Here is a 22228-nt window from a genome sequence, read left to right as displayed (position 1 = left end):
ATGGCTATTCAAGTGACGGAAATACATATGTAATGCTATTGGATTGTATTGGAACATACAATATACAATACATACAAACAAACATATAAAAATATTATATGTTTTAGCACACTCTCCAAGCCAATTTGAAAGTGTCAAAACCTAAGGCAGGTTATTGGATCAGAAGACAAGCAAAAGATGTACTGCTAGGCTAACACTATTACATTTTGGTTAAAATATATTTTATTGTAATTATGTAAATTAAAACAATTCAGTCTGTTCCTGAGCCACATTTTTAGTTTTTCATTCACTATGACTCCTGAGCACAAAGCTCTCCTATCATTCAAATAAATCAACTTCCTGCATTTTTGCAGTTTTCTATAATAGCATGTTTGATTCTCGTCTCCATTAATAACTCTTGCTACAAAAACCTTGACAATCAATGTTTCTTCTCTACATGCTGACTTAAAGAACACTAGAAAAACACTTTCAAGGTGATAGATTCAGTGAGATTCTGTGCTCTCTTCCCTGCACTTCCTATTGCTACCTGCAGTGTAGGCGAGACAGCTGCAGCTCTCAACACATAGACAACTGAAAGAGAGAGGATCTGGGATTGATCACCACAGCCCCATGTGGTGGCAAGAGTTGGGTCCTCAGGATGTGACATATTCCCTCCCCACAGGCCCTGCCTAAGACCATTACCAGCTTTCCCACGCATATTCCTTGATTTAGAGAAGGAGCTCTGTTAATGTAATTTTATTCACCTGACATAATTGTCTTCTCTGAGGCATACAGCCTAAGTGTGCTTACCTAGCCTAGTCATGAAAATTTCTAGGCTTCACACAATCGTATCTACTCTTAGAATATTTTGGGACCTAGAGATTTGAGGCTAAATAATCTCACCTTTCCTTGTTCTCCCTGGCCTCCTGCTGACTGCTCAGCTCAGCTCTTCTGGCTCAAAATTCTTTTACAAATATACAGAATAAGTATTCTCTCTCTCTCTCTCTCTCTCTCTCTCTCTCTCTCTCTCTCTCTCTCTCTCTCTCTCTCCCTTTCTCTCTCTCTCAGTATCATTCCCTCTACCTTCCTCCCTATCTGCTGTCTCCCTCCCACTGTGTCTGTTGGTGTCTTTGCCTGTTTCTGTCTCTCTTTCATGCCATCAACTTCTCTTCTCTCTGTTTATGCCTGTTTTTTCTCTTTTCTCCATTGCTGCCCACCTCTCACACCCTAATTACTTCACAGAGCTCAGTCTTTGGGGAGGGTGAACTCATACAAAATCAGCTTTCCACTAAACTGACACTTAATAGAACCTAATCTTTCTTTAATTTGTTCATTTTACCAGCAGAGAACACATAAGGTACCAATGGGGATGGGCCTAATGGCTGGTTATAAATAAGGTTTGTTTGGTCCAGGGAATAACCAGAAATAAATGAGACTGCACAGGGAGCCGTATCTGTCTACTGCTTACCACCCAGCCCCACACCACACTAGCTCCTGAGGCTCAGCAGACAGCTTCACCCAGACATGGGCAATGACCCTGTGCTCACCATGTAGCAGTGTTGAAGCTTCCCTGAGCCTGGTGAAGAAGCCTGAAGCGTCTCAGAGCACCAGGTACGCACTTCCTCTTCTTCCTACAGCAATCAAGATAGATAGCTTGCATCTGTACTTCACAAAATAAACCTGGAGGCCTACTCAGCCTAGCAACCACATAACTTTCTGGAATGCTGGGAGTGGTAGTTCTTTTGGAAAACAACGGCTCATGGGAACATTCTGTGGCCTAATTGATCTAAGAAGTAAAAGGTCTTAAAGTTTATAACATGTGACTGAGGATATTCTTGCTAATTGAGAGTAGGGGATTCTACCCTAGGTCCAACCTTTCATCAGTATTTAATATGTAATAAAGGCTTGATTTAAATTAGGTCCAAGTGGCTGGTGAGATGGCTTAGTGGTTACAAGCACAGCTTGCTCATTCAGAGGTCCTATGTTCAATTCCCAGGAACCACATGGTGGCTTACAAGCATCTATGATAAGCCCTGTTGTCATTTTCTCATGTGCATGAAGACAGAGTACTCATATGTGTTAAATAAATAAATATCATTTTTTTAAAAAATGAACCTAAATTAGATTCAAAATGGTTAAGTTAGTTTGTTACACAAAAATCATGGTTAATGCACAGACGTCTATAGGGAGATAACTGTACACAAATATGGCTCTTCATTTCTGATCCTGGAAAAGGGAGCTGAGCTGCCAAGTGCACTGTGTCCTGAGTGTCAGATTTTCACATCAGGCATCTGAAGCAGAATCCTCACAGGAGCCAGCACTCACTAATAGATCTGAGAAAAGCAAATAACCAGAGGGGATTCCAGCACAAACAGGCTAAGTCATCCAGGATATCCTGACCTTGGGTTCCTAGAAATGGGATTGAGTAATTTTCATAGCTTTCCTCAAGGAGATGAAATTCTAGTTAAACAAGAATGGCCTCAGCAACAATACAAGATGGAGGAGTGGCGGCATTGTCTGACTTGCTCTGTCACAACACAGTGTTTGAAGCCTTATACATCTTGGAAAGCAAACCCAGGTTCTCCACGAGATCATGCAGTGCTCTAAGTGATTGAGTCATCTCTCTTCAGCCCTTAGCATAAACTAACATTTCTTCTTACCGGGGCCTCAGGATTGACCCTGAGAACAGAGTGGGAAAACAGGCTACTCATCTCACCTACTCTGGCCACTGAGAGTGGTTGGTGGCAGGGTTTACCAGCTACAACCCTTGATACAGCAAACATGATAAGACCCAGTAAAAATAAAATTAAAGGCACAGAGTAGGTGGCAGCTCACACGTGATAGCTGAGCTGAGACATGAGGACCTTCATTTCTTGGCAAACATGGAATACACAGGGAAACCTGTATCTACATAAGATGGAAGCCTGGGGGGAGTGCACTTGCTTTGGAACCCAGTATTAGTGGGGGGGAAATGTTGTTGGGGTCCTGTTTATCCTCAGCCATACTAGAGGTAGAATGTTATTGGGGTCCTCAGCCACAGGACTAGGCTGCTCCAAGAGGCTGGAGGTCAACCCCATTAACCCCAGACTGTTGCTGATCAGGTGTTAAGCTGTAGGACAACACTCCGGGTGTGGCTAAGCACAGTCGGAGGCACAGGGCAGTCAGAGCTCACTTGGGTGGTCCCAGGGCCTGGAAAGAGACTGGGGCCGTCTGACACCCAGGCACTACTAATACCTGCAAAAAAAGTTGAGAAGGAGTGTGGGGGAATGGGAGGAGAACAGGCTAGATCTAGCCAAAAGCCAGTGGAGGAAATGAGGGAGCTCCAGCTGGACATGCAGGGATCCTTGGCTTGTCAGCTGGTGGCAGGCTTGGATTCAGCTTGGCTTGGTTTCAGCCATGGCCGGGAGCACAGAAAGCCCTTCTACAGGAGATTAGATGACTGGTCTATAAGTTAAGACCTTCAGTTTGCCTTCCTATAGCAGATCCCAATGAAAAAAGGCAGTCCATGGTTTCAAGGTATTTACTGCCATGACAGAAAGTGGATGTATATAACCTAAGCACACTCAGGGTGGGAAGGAGGATAAATAATTTTTACATGAAGAAGAATCAGGGAAGGATAAATTATTGGCTAAGCCTAAAGGCATTTAGGTACCTCATTAAAATGGAGATCTGTCTTGAGACTATGTGACCACAGGCCAAGTCCTGTACCTGTGGAGAGGCTTGGGGCACTGCCCTTATGCAACAGATGGCCACAAACCTATGGGAGCTGCAGCTAGTGACAAGGAGCTTGAGCCCAGGAACAAGTGAAATGCCTATCATCCCTTCATGGTTTCTGGACGTTTTAGCCTTAGCTCATCCAGAAACAGAGCTGAATTTCATGGTGCCATATCTGCTCCTTTTACTTTCTTAAAGGAGAGGCACCACTGGAGTGACTGTCATTTGTAGTGAAATTCTTCAGTGCAGTTAAAGTATCAAAACAAAACAAAACTCTACTCAGGCAGGAGGTGTAGCACAACCAAGCCAGAGAGTTAAAGAAGGTTGAGTGTGGGGGTTGGGAAGACAAGGCATTATTAAAACAATTAATTATTCCATGGATTGTATAATTTGTGAGTGTATTAACATCAGTTATAAACATTTCATTGATCTAGACAGACATCATGTTTTTCTTACTATCATGTACCTTTCCCCAAATTCAGCTGCCATTAGAATTTGGCAATAGTTTTTCTGTAGTTGGAAGGTCTTAAGTGTGTCCTCTGTGGGTTCCACTGGTCATTTGTGGATGTCAGCATATGTTTTGGGAGCCTTCAGTCAGAGGAAGTGTCTGGGGGAAGGCAGCTTTGTTGTCCCAAGAAGATCACAGGAGATGCCATTATCTTGGCCAGATCTCTGTCAGCATCCCTGTAGAAAAACCTGTAGGATAATCACAACAGAGGAGCAGAACCCCAGCAGGGGGATGAATGTCTGCATAGGGTGGGTAGTGTGTGTTAATCCTGTCGTGGGTTGCTTGGGACCACATCATTGTCTGTTATTATGATCCTGTTAAAGAAAAGGTTTTTGAGAACTTTAGTCCTGGAAGAATTCTTTAAGTCACTTGTGGGTGGCTGAGGATGAAATTGTCATGTTAATTACACATCTGGGATAGGCAGTAACAGTTTGTCTGTAAAACGAAACTGATTTTGAATTAATGATTAAATAATGCTTATCAGTATAATTTATTTGACCTATGGCAGTAGATTAGATGAATTTTGATCCTCAAAAGAAACCTTAAACAGACTGAAAAATATTTTTATATATATAATCCATGGGTGCTATGGTGATAATACACATATAAATAAAGAAGCATGAAAATTTGGAGTTGAAAAGCACAAACATTGTGCACTGGCTGGTTTTGTGTCAACTTGACACAAGCTGGAGTTATCACACAGAAAGGAGTCTCAGTTGAGGAAATGCCTCCATGAGATACAGCTGTAAGGCATTTTCTCAACTAGTGATAAGGTTGGAGGGCCAAGCCCACTGTGGGTGGTGCCATCCTTGGGCCTGTAGTCTTGGGTTGTATAGGAGTGTGAGCTGAGCATGGCTGGATAAGCAAGCCAGTTCAGCAACATCTCTCCATGGCCTCTGCATCACCTCCTGCTTCCTGACCTGCTTGAACTCCAGTCCTGACTTTATTTGGTGATAATCAGCAATGCGGAAGTGTACGCTCGATAAACTCTTTCTTAGTCATGTTGTTTTGAGCAATAATAGAAACCCTGACTAAGACACAATGTTTAGATGGCCAGTAAAAGATGGCCAGTGTAGATCTAGATTTGTGGCCTCCTGGGCACCTCATGAATGTCAGGTTAGACCTGGGTGGCAGACCAGAGGAAGGGAGAGCTCAGGGCACGTGCTGTATTCTGAAAGGCAGCTCCATTCACTACATAGGATCCCTTGATGTGGTACTGTTGAGGGGCAGAGTAGAGGCTAGTTGTCACCTAAGAACATTTATCTAAGTTCAAAATGAGATTTGGAGATGTACTGACCAGTCAAAGGGGGTGAGAGAAGCTGGCCAGAAACATGTTGGGGAAGGAAGGGAGGGAGGGAGGGATGGGGAGGAGATGAGAGGATAGCCTAGGTCTTCTGAACGAGGGCAGGGGTTACTCATGTCCTTCAGTAATCTGGAGTTTCAATGTGGGTCTCTTGGTGTGAGTCACCAGCTGGGGATATGCTTCAGCTGGGATTGTCCCACAATGGTACCACCAGTTGAAGGATCCAACAAGGTGGGCATGTAGGCCCATCTCTCTTAGGTGAAGATCAGCCTGGTCTACGTAGAAAGTAACAGACTAGACTTGCTTCTTAGTGATGCCCTATCTAAAGTGACAATAAAACAGAAAACAAGGAAACCAAAGAAGGACATGTTTGTCAGGTAAAAATCACAACAGAGTTATTGTTTTTTATCCTCTCACATAAGTCTTCACATTCATTACAGGCAACTTACATATAATCTTGGAATCAGACCTTCCAACTCCTAAGATTAAAAGTGTTTCAACCCATGCAAAAAAAAATTGGCACCAAAATATATCAAATAAAATGGAATATTTAAAGTGACTTAATCTCACATCAATAAACAAGGTCCTGGTTTCTACCCCTATCCTCAGTGAAGCCCCTCTTCCTATATCTGTAAATGGCAGCCTCCTGAACCTAATAAGTCAAGCGATGCTTTGGGCTCAGCCTTGACTTTGCCTCCCTTTACATATTCCATGTATTGAAAGCTACTAGATTCTCTAGAATTTCCTCAATACAATTCTAGAATTGACAACTTCTCTCTTGCTGTCAATGCTTTTTCTCTCCTCTCACCATCGAGGAGGAATACTGGAAAAATATGTCTAACCGTGCCCTGAACACACTCAGAGTCTGAGCTGCACTGATCCACCTCACCCTGCACTGTGCTCTGGCCATGGACTCATCCTGACTGTTCCTCACACACCAAGCTCCTGACTATTCAGTGCTTTCACAATGTCACCTCCTGGGGTAACCTTTTGAATTGTCCCTGTTTGTTCCTATAACCCTTCCCTGGTTACCATCTTGGACTTCTCTGAGTGTCCACCCTGTGTCATGCCAGCACCTGGATCTGGCCTTTAGCTTCCCAGCAAGTGTCCCTATTCTGTATTGTATGACATAATTCCTTGGCGATTAACTGGTCCTTCATCTCTTTACAATGTGTCTTTCTCAGAGAGGGAAACTTGACTAGCCTCCCTCTCTTTCTCCAGCTAATAAGTAAGACAGGTCCGTGCATATTAACTCTGCACTCGGAACTGGAGTCAAACTATTTAGTATGAAGCTAGCATGGGTTAAATGGGATCTTGTCTCTGAAACAGAACTAAGCAAGGAGACATGGGCCTTTAATCCCAGCATTCAGGAGACAGACCCATTTCATTTACATACTTACTTTCTCAAAACAGAAGAAGAATGAAGAGGAGGAGGTGGAGCAAAAGGAGGAAGAGAACAATAATGTGTGTCCCCTATGAAGTGATCTGTCTTTTCAATATTAATATTGAGAGTATCACAATGAGTAATTAGTTACTTATGTTTATGGACAGGTTATTTAAGACCAGTTAGACACATCAGGAAATGTACTATTTAGAATCTGAAGAGACAATCTCTCCTTTAAAGGATCTGCATGTCTCTCTATTATTGTAAGTGTGTCCATATGCCACAGTGCACAATTGTAGGTCAGATGACATTGCTGAGGAGTCAATTCTCTCCTCTGTGTTAGTCCTGGATATCGAACCTATTTGAACTAGGTTGCTAGCACCAGAAATCTTGTTCAACATCCCTCACTTCATCTGAGAAAACTCTGATCCTATTAACCTTCCCTTGCTGTGTTTCAGGTGCAGACAGCAGAAGCTGACATTGACATAGGGGCATGTTCAAAAGTATCTCACTAATGCTCTTCCTTCTACCAGGGAAGAACCTGCTCTTTAACAAAGTCACTATATGTATGCATTTTTCAACTGTATGCATGTATTGAACAGTTTATTGTTATTAATTTTTATGTTTCATTGTCTTTATGCATCACTGATCTACACTCCCTTGTTTCTCATCTTGAATGTTTCTTAGTAATTAGGAATTTTATTCTTTTTTCTCAAGTGCTTTCATATTGTCAATGGCAATGCCTCATAGCTCAGCTCAGCTTTTTTCATGCTATGTGGTTAGGACTTCCTATGAACCCCTATTTTTTTCACAGCTGGCAATGGTCTGAAAACAGTCTTGCAATTCATTTCAGGATGAGCCCTGAATAAATAGTGGGACAGAAAAGAGACCAATAAATGTGTGTATCCAAACAACCTGTCTTTGTTTGTGGCCTGCTGTTGGGGGCATTATAAAGAAAGAACAACCTCTGTGTGAACTGAGTTCAGCTAAGATTTAAGTTGGGGTTGCCAAGCATAGAAAACTATGGAGAGGAAGTGTATTAGTCAGCGTTCTCTAGAGTCACAGAATTTGTAAGTACTCTCTGTATAGCAAGGTATTTGTTGGTGACTTACAGTCTGTATTCCAATTCCTTAACAATGACAGGCAGCAATGGTGAAGTTCAAGAATCTAACACATGCTCAGTCATGCAAAACAAGCAGGCAGGCAGGCAGAAAGAACAGGAAAGGAAGGGAGATGGGGGTGGAGGAAGAAAGACACACAAAAGAACGAAAGACAGAGAGGGCAAGCCTTACTTGTTCCAATGTCCTTATGTAGGTCTTAGCTAAAGGTAGGTCCAACATTAAAGGTGTGTATCACCTGACCTGGATCTGAGACTTGCTTGTCCCAGATGACCTTGAGTTCAGTGATCTCCCCTTCTGGAAACAAAACTTCTAGGCCAGCAGAATCTAGCGTTGAGATGACAGGAAGGAGAAATATTCCTAGAGGGTCACCAGGAGTTACAGTTAGTGGAACAATTCCCTTTCTGCCCATTGATTCAAGGACCCATTGATCCTGGCTATGGGACAAAATGTACCATATATCAGACCCTGATTCAAAGCATATACTGCATCCTAAAGAACACTGCCCCAGGATGTGGGCTGCCACCTAATTGGCTGAGTAACTGCATCTTCAAAGGGCCATTTCATCTTTGTATCAGACCAGCTGCTTCGGGATGATGAGGAACATGTTAAGACTAGTGGATTCCATGATTATTGGCCCATGTTCACACTTCTCTGACTGAGAAATGAGTTCCTTGATTAGAAGGAATGCTGTTTGGTATAACATGATGATGGATAAGGCATTCCATAAGTCCACAAATGCTGATTTCGGCAGAAGCATTATGTGCAGGAAAGACAAATCCATAACCAGAATAAGTATCTACTCCAGTAAGGAAAAACCATTGTCCCTTCCATGGAGGAAGTGGTTCAATGTAGTCAACCTGCCACCAGGGTTTGGGCTGGGCATCTCGAGGAATGGTGCCATATCTCAGGCTCAGTGTTGGTCTCTGCTGTTGGCAGATCTGACATTCAGCAGCAGCTGTAGACAGGTCAGCCTTGGTGAGGGGAAATCCATATTGTTGAGCCCAAGCATAACCTCCATCTCAGCCGCCATGGCCACTTGGTTCATGTGCCCATTGAGCAATGACAGGGATTGCTGGGGAAAGAGGCTGGCTTTCCACAGAATGGGTCATCTTATCCACTTGATAATTAAACTCCTCCTCAGCTGAAGTCACCTTTTAGTGAGCATTTACAGGGGACACAAATATCTTCACAATCTTTGCCCATTTGGAGAGATCAATCCACATACTTCTTCCCCAGATGTCTTACCAATTTTCTAATCGTGATTTTTCCAAGTCCCTAATCATCCAGTCAATCCATTGGCTACAGGTCATGAGTCAGTGAACAATCATACATCTGTCCATTTCTTCTTCCAAACAAATTGTAATACTATATGTACTGCCTGAAGTTCTGCCCATTGTGAAGATTTTCCTTCACCTGTATCTGACCAGTTTGTCTCAGAAAGGGTGGTATATGCAGACCCATCAGTAAACCAAGTCCTAATCTTCTTCAGTCAGCCTATCATAGGGAACAGCCCATGAGGCTATATAGGTGCATGCATTGTAACAGGTGTAGAACCCACAGATATTTGAGCAACTTCATTATGTAATTTGCTAGAGACTTCAGTAACTTCCTTGGCCTGATCACAAAACTAGCAGCTTTCTTATTTACTTAGTAAAGGGGCCTAGTAACACACCCACGTGACAAATGTGCTGTCTTTAGAATCCATATAGGCCCACTAAACCTTGTGCTTCTTTTTTGGTTTTGGAATGGTCAGGTGCAAATAACTTATATTTCACCTTAGAAGGAATGTCTCAGCATGCCCCACACGACTGGACTCCTAAGAATTTCACCAAGGATTTGGTCCTTGAGTTTTGGTTAGATATATTTCCCATCCTCTGAAGCACATATGTGTTACCACTGAGTCCTAAGTGGTTACTACTTCCTGCTCACTTGGTCCAATCAGCATAATGTCATTAATATAGTACACCAATGTATTATTTTGTGGGAGAGAAAAACGATCAAGATCCCTTCTGACTAAGGTATGACATAGGGAAGGAGAGTTAATACATCTTTGAGACAAAACAGCAAAAGTATACTGTTGGCCTTGCCAACTAAAAGCAAATCACATCTGGTGGTCCTTATGGACAGGTACTGAGAAGAAGGCATTTGCTAGATCAGTAGCGGGCTACTAGGTACCAGGAGATGTGTTAATTTGCTCATGTAAGGAAACTACATCTGGTACAAGAGCTGCAATTGCCAATACTACCTGATTTAGTTTTCAATAGTCACCTGTCATTCTCCATCATTCATCTGTCTTCTGTATTGGCCAGATAGGAGAGTTAAAGGGAGATGTGGTGGGAAACAACAACCCAGCATCTTTCAAGTCCTTGATAGTGGCCACATTTTCTGCAATTTCTTCAGGAATCCCATACTGTTTTTGATTCACTATTTTCTTTGGCAAAGGCAACTCTAAAGGCTTCCATTTAGCCTTTCCAACCATAATAGCCCTAACTCCATGTAGATGGTCCTGAAACTGTTTTATTTTAATATTAATTCCACTTCCCCAAGAAGGGCTGCCTAGTCACACGACTCCATCTGAACCTTTCCATTTTGATAAATAAAATTTAAAAAAGCCAGTGACTGGGCAGGGTGAGGGAGTAGAGAGCAGAGAGCTCTGAGGATGTCAGAGGACAGAGAGTGAATGTCATTGTGGCAAAATGGAGTTTCCCAAGGACCAGCTAGAACCAGGCCATATTAATTGATATTAAATGGCTATGAACATTTAGGATTTTATAGGTATAGCATTTTATATGAAGGCCTGTTTGTATCTTTGTCTATTTGATGTAATGTTGTTGTGTGGATGGAGAGGTGAACATATAAACCTGTATGAAAAGCTATAGGGCTGTAGAGCTGTGTTTGTGTGAGATTTTGGGGTACAGAAATAACCCAGAAAAGAGGTAGTAAATAGTGAGAACAGGCGGTAGAAAACCACAAGATGGGCCATGGTAGCTCAGACCTGGTGCTAGAAGTCAGTGTGGCTCCATATCAGTTTCCGGCCCAGCAGACCTCAAGTAAAAGAGATAAACCAATTTATATTTTTTAATATTAACTGCAACAACTCCACAGGTCAGCGGAACAATGTTACATTCTGCCAACTTCTAAATATATCTATCCCAATTATACATTCTGGAACTGGGAAAATGGCCACAGGATGTGTTCGACGGCCTACTGGATCTACTGTGATTTCGACATCATTCAAAACTCCATTAATCACCTGTCTTCCATTAGCCCCTACTTTGACTGGAGGGCCATGATGCTTCTTGGGATCTCCTTGTATCAGTGTCAATTCAGAACCAGTATCCAATTGACACCAGGAAAGTCTGATTATTTCCTTTCCCCCAGTGCACAGTTACCCTTGTCAAAAACCAGAGGGACTTCTTGGGACAAACTGGAGAAATGTTAACAGCAAAACTTTTAGATATCTTATCAAGATCCTTCCTCAGGGGAACCTGGACACTCCTTCATTCAATGGGTTCTGGGTCTGCAAACTGGCTCAAGTCAAGAAATTGATTCACTGGCCGAGATTGCCTTTTGACACCATCTGATGTAGCCTTTTTTAAAATTTGTTTGAGAATTTTTCTGCTCATACAGAGTAAACAGATATTCAGTAGGCTTCCTATGTATTTCATGCTGGGAACACCATGATGGATTAGCCAGTACCAAAGGTCTGAGTGAGTCATGCCATTATAAAGTTCACCTCTCCTGTGCTGGCCATTACAGGCTATGTCATTATAAACACTGTTTTGTCTACACTGTTCATTATAATTAACATCACCATGTCTCTGGCGATTCAATGCTGCCACCTGACCCTTGTTACTTCGGGGCCCAACTAAACCCATTGTATTTAATTCATCCAATTGAGCAGCAACAACTCCAACCCTAAGGTCTTGCACAAGAAAAAGGGCAAGAACAAAACTTTCAAATGTGCTAGAGCCCCTCTCACCAGTTTCCATCTTATAGGATTTGTGATGTGATTTTGTGAAGGCCCAATCTTCTGGGCCTTCCCATTGTGAAGTATTAGATACACATGTATCCAGACTAGCATTGCAATTTCCTGGAGCAAAACATTAAGATGAAGATAACATCTTAAGAACGACTTGATGAGTTTTTCTTTAGAATCTAAATTCTGATGTGTGTAAAATTTTAGCATTCTATTAACGAATGAAGAATAGAAATATAATTTATTCCTTGTGGTACAGTAGAATATAAAGGCACAAGAGGAAGGATATCATAATGACCTATAATATGTACAAATGGATAGCTTGTTCTGAGTGTTATTTCAGTTTTGTTCAATTCAAGGGTATTAGTGACTTCAGACCCATTCAGAAAAAAATGGAACAGTCTGAATGGATATCTCTGAAAGAATTATATCATGTTTTCGTTTATTTTATTGTTGACTTTTCTCTCATTCTCCTTTGTAATCGAGAGAAAGAGAGAGAGAGAGAGAGAGAGAGAGAGAGAGAGAGAGAGAGAGACAGAGACAGAGACAGAGAGAGAGAGAGAGAGAGGGAGGGAGGGAGGGAGGGAGGGAGGGAGGGAGGGAGAGCAGACCAATTGTTGAGGATCTGAAAGCTTCTACAACTTTTCTGTTTACAGCCTTTTTTCACATTCTTTTCATGATATACTCTGTATTAACATTTGAGATGTTATACCTTCCACGCCTCTGCTCCCATGGCCCCTCTCCATTTTTCTTCACAAAAGTACACTCCCTTCTAATCCCCCAACTCCACCCCATTGCCTTGGCATTCTCCTACATTGGAGAAACATGCCCTCTCTGGAACAAATGCCTCTTTTAATATTTATGCCAGACACTGGTATCTTCAGCTACATATGCAACTGGATCAATAGGTCTCTCAATGTGTGCTCAAAGGTTGGTGTTTCAGTAAGCCTGGACACTGAACTATTTTAATAAATAAATAAATCTTCCCTGTTTTAGATAACATAAATCAACATCTGTAATACACTGTGTCTAACTTTTCTGATGCTAAATACTGACATACAATTCAAATTATTATAATGTGGCCAGACTAACTCTGCAGATGAATGAATGTTTTCTGAGTTCTAAGATCAGTGGAATTACATGTTTTCCTATAATCTTAAGCAGGCCTATGAGGAGGATATTTTTCACAAGGGATTATTACATAACCATTCAAAATCATTACTGAACATTTATGCGACAGCTTTGCAAAAATATTCATGACATGTTTTATGAAACACATTTCCAGGGAAGTTGCACATATATTCTTAATAGTATCCTAAATGCAAATTGAAAAAAATTAAATCAATCTTGTTGAGCCAGCAATTTTATTTAAAGGACAATAAAGCAGGTGTTTACCACAGCACAAGGGACTCATAAACAGTTATTTCCTAAAACAGCAGTCCATCTTGTGAAAAGAATTATGAATTCTAGATTATTCAAGGAAAGGTTATATCTGGCAATCTATTTATAAAGAAATGTGGTCCCTGGCCCTCAGTGAATCAAACCCACTTTTAAATGTATAATTTGTCTGAATTTATAATTAGAGTTCTATATAATGCTGTTAATTATATTTTGTATGTTGAGCTTTCTTTTCATATGAAATTGGTAATTTCTGTTGCCAGGAAAGCGGGACACAAAAAATATATATTCTTCTGACTTCCCACTTGTTTTTATCTTTGAATATCTGAGGGTGAATCAGAATAAAATTAATAAAAATTTTTCTATATTGTAATGTTTTCAGAATTTCTCCCTAAATTAGTAATTGATGTTTTCTAAGATTTGAAGTATAAACGAAGATTTTCCTAATTTGTTTTATAATTATACAAGTTCTCAAATTTGGAGCCTTAAGTGTCTTCAAAATATACACTCTGACTGAAATATATGCCACATTTTTCTCAGCAGAAATATTGCTACCACAAAATGTTTTTACATAGTTTCTCTAATCTGAAATGAAGTCAGGGATATTTCTACATACTTTACATCCCTTAAGATTATCGGGTGTATGTATTCTGTTACTTTCTCAAACATAGGCCAAAAGAAAGGAATTCATACCTTCAAAACATTTAAAAGTGTTCTCTCCTGTAAATATTCTCTATTGAATTTTAAGCTGATATTTATTGGTGAACATTGTCTCACTCAATTTCTGTTTCTTTACTATATGTAATCTATCACAGACATTGTAGAAAATGGATGAATCATGTATATATAATATTTCTAAGGTTCTATTGTACAAATTTTTTGATGCCCTATCAGAATTAACTCTTTAGGAAGAGCATTGATCACATTCACAGCACATTTAAGAATTTCTCCTGAATGAATTCTCTGATGAATCCTAAGATCAGATTGTTGGATAAAGCATTTGCCACATTCACTGCATTTGTAAGGTTTCTCTACTGTGTCGACTCTCAAATGAATTCTCAAGACACCTTTTCTCACCAAAACATATTTTCATATTTGCTGTATGTGTAGCTTTTCTATCCTGTATGAATTCTCTGATGTATAGTAAGATCACATTGTCTAACAAAGCACTTGTTACATTCACTGCATTTGTAAGGTTTCTCTCCTGTACAGATTCTCTGATGAATAGTAAGATGGGATTGTTTGCAAAAGCTTTTGCCACATTCACTTCATTTGTAAGGTTTCAGTCCTTTATGAATTCTCTGATGAACATTAAGATTAGATTGTCGGCTAAAGCATTTCCCGCATTCACTGCATTTGTAAGGTTTCTCTCCTGTATGAATTCTCTGATGCATGCTAAGATGGGATTGTCGCCTAAAGCATTTGCCACATTCACTGCATTTGTAAGGTTTTTCTCCTGAATGGATTCTCTGATGAACTCTCAGACCTCTTTTGTCACCAAAACATTTTTCACATTCAGTACATTTGTAGGGTTTCTCTCCTGTATGAATTCTCTGATGATCTCTCAGACCACTTTTGTCACGAAAACATTTTTCACATTCAGTACATTTGTAGGGTTTCTCTCCTGTATGAATCATCTGATGAATACTGAGTTTGGATTGCATGCGAAAGCATTTGTCACATTCACTGCATTTCTGAGGTTTCTGTCCTGTATGAATTCTCTGACAAAAAGTTAAGAAAGGACTGTGTAACAAACCCTTTGTCACATTCACTGTATTTGTAAGGTTTCTCTCCTGTATGACTTCTCTGATGAACTCTCAGATGACTTTTGCAAACAAAACATTTGTTACAATCACTGCATTTGTAAGGTTTCTGTCCTGTATGAATTTTCTGATGAATATTAAGATTGGATTTTTGTCTGAAGCATTTGCCACATTCTGTGCATTTGTAAGGTTTCTCTCCTGTATGAATCCTCTGATGAACTCTCAGATGCCTTTTGTCACCAAAACATTTTTCACATTCACTACATTTGTAAGGTTTCTCTCCTATATGAATTCTCTGATGAACTCTCACTTGGCATTTGTCAGCAAAAGATTTGTTACAATCTCTGCATTTGTAGGGTTTCTCTCCTGTATGAATTCTCTGATGAATTCTAAGATGGTATTGTCGCCTAAAGCATTTGCCACACTCACTGCATTTGTAAGGTTTCTCTCCTGTATGAATTTTCTGATGCGTATTAAGATGAAATTGTCGGCAAAAGCATTTCCCACATTCACTGCATTTGTAAGGTTTCTCTCCTGTATGAATTTTCTGATGAACTCTCAGATGGCGTTTGTCAGCAAAAGATTTGTTACAATCTCTGCATTTGTAGGGTTTGTCTCCTGAATGGATTCTCTGATGAACTATCAGACCTCTTTTGTCACCAAAACATTTTTCACATTCAGTACATTTGTAGGGTTTCTCTCCTGTATGAATTCTCTTATGATTTCTAAGATGGTGTTGTCGCCTAAAGCATTTGCCACATTCACTGCATTTGTAAGGTTTCTCTCCTGTATGAATTCTCTGATGAATTCTAAGATGGTGTTGTCGCCTAAAGCATTTGCCACATTCACTGCATTTGTAAGGTTTCTCTCCTGTATGAATTCTATGATGAACACTAAGATGGGATCCTTGGCAAAGGCATTTGGCACATTCAATGCATTTGGAAGATTTCACTCCCGTATGAAATCTCTGATGCAAACGAAGATTCAATCTTTTGGTAAAACATATCTCACATTCATAACATTTGTTAGGGTTCTTACCATTGCTGTTTTGTTTCAGAATCAATTCATCATTAGAGAAAAAAATGTTAGCAAATTCTATGCTATTGTGTTCTCTGATTTTCTCAGTTTCATGCCCTTGCAGGTTTGAAGATTGCAGAGAGGCATCTTGATGATTAGTTTTATAAGGTGTTCCTTGGGTGGATTCTAGTGTCATTTTGGTAATTCCATCCCGTTTAGAAATCTGTTCTTGGACATTCAAATGCTCATGGAATATATCTAAGATCTTCCCATGTTTTCCATAAATGAAGTGATTTTCTGCAAGAAAAAAAAATGCAAGTAGCAATCACAGAGATTATTGCACTGAGGAGTAAGGGATTCAATATGGATGTTTGCCCAAGTTTTGAGTAAAGTAGACATTCTCAAAGATTTCTGTTCACAAAAGTAGTTTTTCTTTTTTCACATTTATTACATGAATCCTCAGAAGAACCTGAACTATGATTTTCATCAACTGAAAGGAATGATAATACACTATATAATAATATCTTAAAAACCGTACCTTGCATAAATTACAAAAAATAAGTGATCAATCAGGACTGAACATACACAAAGTTTGTCTCTGAATAAGGTACCTCTACTTTTTAATTAGATTTGTTACACAGTGGCACTGAATAGCTTTGGTCAGCTAAAAATTCATGATCATAAATGAATCATACGCATATGCTTGCTTCAGCATTCAAAAGCTAAGGATAAAGAACATGCTGTATCAGGACTGAGCTCAGTAACCACATATTAATTTGTAAATAAAAAAGCAAAATGAAAATTTTCAAAACTAACAGCTCTATAACCACTTCAAACTTTTTCATTATTAAAAATAATAAGTAACCAAAAAGTTAAATGTCATAGAAAAATTATTGTGCCCCAACTATTATGTGTCCAGAAGATTATACAAACATGTAGTAAAATTTAAAGAAAGATACAAGAATCCCTCAAGAAGTGCATTCTTACCCACAAACAATAGATTGTTGTAATTCTCCAACATCACATCCATGTACAGTGTCCTCTGAGCAGAAGTGAGACATTCCCATTCCTCTGGTGTAAAGTCCACAACCACATCCTTGAAAGTTAACAGACCCTTTGATGGAAAACTACCTATTAGTTACTATATAAAATTGCTTTTTTATATTAAGAAAATATGCCAAAAAAATAGGTACTTTGTAATATAGATTAGGAAAGAAAAATATTGAAGGACAAACGATTCCTCACAGTTTCACAAATATGTGTTTGAAGTTATGTATTGTCTTTCTTACGTAAAAAAATCTATAGAATGATTTACTATAATGCTTTCATTTATCAAGGCTCTCACTATCATGAATTTTCTGTGGTTTTCTGACACCATAGCAGTGAAGGAAAGACTTGACACCATCACTATATTTTTTTTTCTTTTTGCATACTTTGGATTGTATAATATCTTTAATCATCTCAAAAACTGCAATCCTTTATAAAATGTAACAAGCACATGTGATTTCTCAATACAGTGATGTAGTTATATGGTTTGATATCAGACTCCTATAGTCATATCAAAGATGCTCAAGTAATGATCAGAAAACTTATGCTATCAATTTAAATGTCTCCCTCCTAAGTTATATATTATTTTTTTAGAAACTGAATCAGATATATAAACCAAGGCAGGAAAAAATTGAGTAAGAGGTAAAGACACTTGATATGACTTCAATCTCAAAGGTTTGTTGCTGAACTCAGGAAGCTAGGAACATAGTGTATCACTCAAAGTACATAAAAAATATGCAGAGGAACACTTAAATACTAAATTATAAAAAATATTATAAAGAATAACAACACCAACAATGACAAAAACATGGTCCCAATCTTTCAGGTTTTTCTTCCATGTACAACATTTTAGGGAATAGGAAAAAGAACAGATGAATCATTCTCTCTTCTAACGACAGAAGGAAAACAAAATGAAAATGAAAAGTTTCCAAGCAAACAGTCCCACAAAACAAACTGGTTTACCCATTCTATTATCATAGAAAGTTGATTTTCACCCAAAACTTTTTAAAAACAAAAGGAAGAGCGATATATATATATACATACACATACATACATACATGTGTGTGTGTGTGTGTGTGTGTGTGTATCAGCATGAACTTTCATTCTGAGCATTACAAAATAATAGTAGAAGACTTAAGCACTCTCCTCTCAATAATGGACAGGTTATGGAAATAGAAACTAAACAGAGACACAGTGAAACTAACAGAAGTTATGAACCAAGTAGACTTACAAGATATCTATAGAATATATTATCCTAAAACGAAAGAATATACCTTCTTCTCAGCACCTCATGGTACCTTCTCCAATACTGATCATATAATCCAACACAAAACAAACCTTGTTTCATTCAAAAAGATTGATATCATCCCATATATCCTATCATATCACCATTGATTAAGTATCTTCTTCAAGAAAATTAAGAGAAAGGTCACATACACATGAAAACTGAACAACACTCTACTTACTCAATGATATATTGGTCAGGAAAAAAATGACAACATAGAAAACAGACAAAACAGTCTAAGAAGATTCAAAACCCAAAAATCTGCTAACCCAAAATATCCAAATGGGATTAACAGGCATCTACAATATATTTCATCCTGAAACAAAAGAATATACCTTCTCCTAAGCACATCTTGGCACCTTCTCCAAAACTGACCATATAGTAGGTCACAAAACAGACCTCAACAGATACAAGAAAATTGAAATAATCCTATTCCCTCCTGTCACATCACCATGAATTAAGGCTGATCTTCAACAACAACGGAAAAAAGCCTACATGCACATAACAGCTGAACAATGTTCTAATCAAAGATATCTTTGTCAAGGAAGAAGTTCAGAAATAAATGATAGACTGTTTAGAATGTAATGAAAATGAAAGAACAGCATACCCAAAACGATGGGATGCAATGAAAGCAGTACTGAGAATACTCATAGCTCTGAGTGCCTGCAAAACGAAAATGAAGAGAGTATATACTAGCAGCTTGACAGCAGAGCTGAAAGCTCTAGAACAAAAAGAAGCAGACAAACCTAAGAGGAGTAGACTACATAAAATAATCAAACAAAAAGAAACAACAAAGTAGAATCAAAAAGAACCATAAAAAGAATCAAAGGAAATAGGAGCTGATTCTGTGAGAAAATCAACAAGATCAATAAATTACTAGCCAGACTAACTAGAAGGCACAGAGAGAGTATCCAAAATAACAAAATCAGAAATGAAAGGGAAGACATAACAACAGAAACTGAGGAAACTCAAAGAAATCATCAGATGCTACTACAAGAGCCTATACTCAACAAAATTGGAACATCTGGAAGAAATAAAAAAAATTTCTAGACAGATACCAAAGATGAATCAGGACAGGATAAACAATCTGAACAGTCCCACAATACCTAAAGAAATAGAAACAGTCATCAAAATCTCTCAAACAAACAAACAAAAAAGTGCCATTAGCCAACATCAAACTAAGCAATGTGAAGCTTGAAGCAATTCCAGTAAAATCAGAAACTTGACAAGGCTACCCACTCTGACCACACCTAATCAATATAGTACTGGAAGTTGTATGCAGAGCAATTAAACAACAAAAGGAACTCAAAAAATATAAATCCAAAAGAAAGAAGACAAGATATCATTTCTTTGCCGATGACATAAGAATATTATGTGACCCCAAAAAGTCAACCAGACAACTTTTACACGTGATACACAACTTCAGCAAATGGGCTGGATATAAAATTGATTAAAACAAATGAGTAGGCTTCCTCTATTAAAACGATCAACATGCTGAGAATGAAATTAGGGAAAAGATAACATTGACATTAGTCACAAACAATATGAAATACCTTGATGTGACCCTAACTAAACAAAAGAAAGATCTGTATGACAAGAACTTCAAATCTCAGAAGATGGAAAGATCTCCCATGCTCATGGATTGGAAAGATCAACATTGTAAAAATGGTCATTTTACCAAAAACAGTCTACAGATTCAATGCAATCCCCATTGAAATTCCAACTCAATTCTTCATAGATGTGGAAAGAGAAATTTGTAAATTCATCTGGAAAACAAAAAACCTAGGAAAGTAAAATCTATTCTTAAAAACAAACAAACTTATTTGGAAAACACAATCCCTTACCAGAACACTAATGGCTTATGCTCTAAGATCCAGAATAGCTAAATAGGACCTCATGAGATTGCAAAGTTTTTATAAGGCTAAGGATACTGTCAAGAAATAAAAATGGCAGCCAACAGACTGGGAAAAAAATCTTTACCTATCCCACATCTGATAGAGGTCTAATATCCAATATATACAAAAAACTCAAGTGTTGAGACACCAGAGAATTAAATAATCCTATCACAAATGCTATACAGAGATAAACAAAGAATTCTCAACATGGGAAAACCAAATGGCCAAAGAGCAGCTAAAGAAATGCTAAATATCCCTAGAAACCAGGGAAATGCAGATCAAACAACCCTGAAATTCCACCTCACACCACTCAAAATAGTTAATATCAAAAACTCAGACATCAGCAGATACTGGCAAGGATGCAGAGAAAGAGGAACATTCCTCCACTGTTGGTGGGGTTGTAAGCTGGTACAACCACTCTGGAAATTACTTTGGAGTTCCTCAGAAAATTGGACATAGTCTTACCCGAAGACCCAGGAACAACCACAACATTCTCCAACATATACAGTTAAGGACATATGATCCACCATGTTCATAGTAGCCTTATTTATAATAGGCAGAAGCTGAAAAGAATCTAGATGTCATTCAACAGAGACATGAATACAGAAAGTGTGATACATTTATACAATTGAAGACTACTCAGCTATTAGACACAGTGACTTTACTAAATTCATAGGCAACTGGATGGAACAAGAGAATATCATCCTGAGTGAGGTAACCCAGTCAGAAAAGGGGAGATATAATATGCAGTCAGTCATAATTGGACTCTAGCCCCAGAAAACTATGAACACCCAGAAACAACTCACAAACCTTATGAAGCTCAAACAATAGGAATGCCAAAATGTGGAAACCTCAGACCTTCTTAGAAAAAATGGAAAAAAATGTGATTTCCTCATATATTATTATGTAATAAATGTTGTTAGTTATAATAAACTTTTACAAAATAAATAATTTAATAAAAAAATAAAACCTAAAGACAAAAAAAGCAATTACCATCCATATATATTTTGAGCATCATTTCCAACAGATTCTCTGAGACCTGCAGGCCTTCATTCCTTGAAAGTGGTATGTCCACACAGTAGAAAGTCCAGGAAAAATTTAATGGTGTTATATATGTGAGAGACCTAAACCTTACATTATCATCATATCAGAAGAAAATGAAGATCATAGAAAATAAGCCCTTTAGGAAGCTGGAGAGATGGTTCAGTGGTTTAGAACCCTGACCCCTTTTCCAGAGGTCCTGAGTTCAATAACAGCAACCACATGGGAGCTCTCAACCATCTGTAATGAGACCTGATGCCCTCTTCTGATGTGTCTCAACAGTTACAGTGTACTTACATATAATAAATAAATCTTTTAAAAAGGAAAATTAGCCCTTGAGGTAATTTTAGCAATTATAGATAATAAAACTATTGAATGGTTTGAATAAAAGAGGGAGTTTTAAAGAAAATGAACAGCACACTGACCTGTAGAGATTTTACGAGAGACACACTCATTCTTTTTGATGTTCTTCTCCCACCTTCAAATATTGGAAGTCTTCTAATTTTTTTTTTTTTTTTTTTTTTTTTGTATTCTAAATTTCAAAACAGGGTTTGAACAGTACAAAGATTAAATTAATGAAACTTTATTATGGATTATGCTAAATCACATAAAAGGACACTAAAAACAAATAATGATGAACCTTGTGAACATTTCTATAGATACAGGAGCATGTAATCAAATATTTAGTGTAGTAGGGAATATGGGTATAATCTATCAGCAGGCACCAAGAACTTAAACAGACCACGTGATTACCTTCTGTAAAACATAATTACTCAGGGTTATTACTTTAAACT

General features: G+C 38.5%; 1 protein-coding gene across 1 annotated transcript in view; it reads right to left on the bottom strand.

Moving 5' to 3' along the window:
* Positions 1-3076: 3076 nt before the first annotated feature.
* The window catches only part of LOC308424364 (uncharacterized protein), a gene marked incomplete at its 3' end in the record, with an annotated part of 55977 nt that continues 36825 nt past the window's right edge, over positions 3077-22228 (bottom strand). Inside the window, exons 4-7 of the mRNA XM_080921278.1 lie at positions 21860-21966; positions 17154-17262; positions 15741-16463; positions 3077-3213 (exon numbers count right to left, since the gene is read on the bottom strand). Of these exons, the coding sequence (XP_080777404.1) occupies positions 3077-3213; positions 15741-16463; positions 17154-17262; positions 21860-21966 (1076 nt within the window). The remainder of the gene's footprint in view (positions 3214-15740; positions 16464-17153; positions 17263-21859; positions 21967-22228) is intronic.

This window comes from Micromys minutus, assembly GCF_963924665.1.
Source record: "Micromys minutus genome assembly, chromosome: 9".
Taxonomy (NCBI): Eukaryota; Metazoa; Chordata; class Mammalia; order Rodentia; family Muridae; genus Micromys; species Micromys minutus.
The sequence above is the reverse complement of the archived record's forward strand: the minus strand, read 5'-3'. Positions and strand labels throughout refer to the sequence as shown.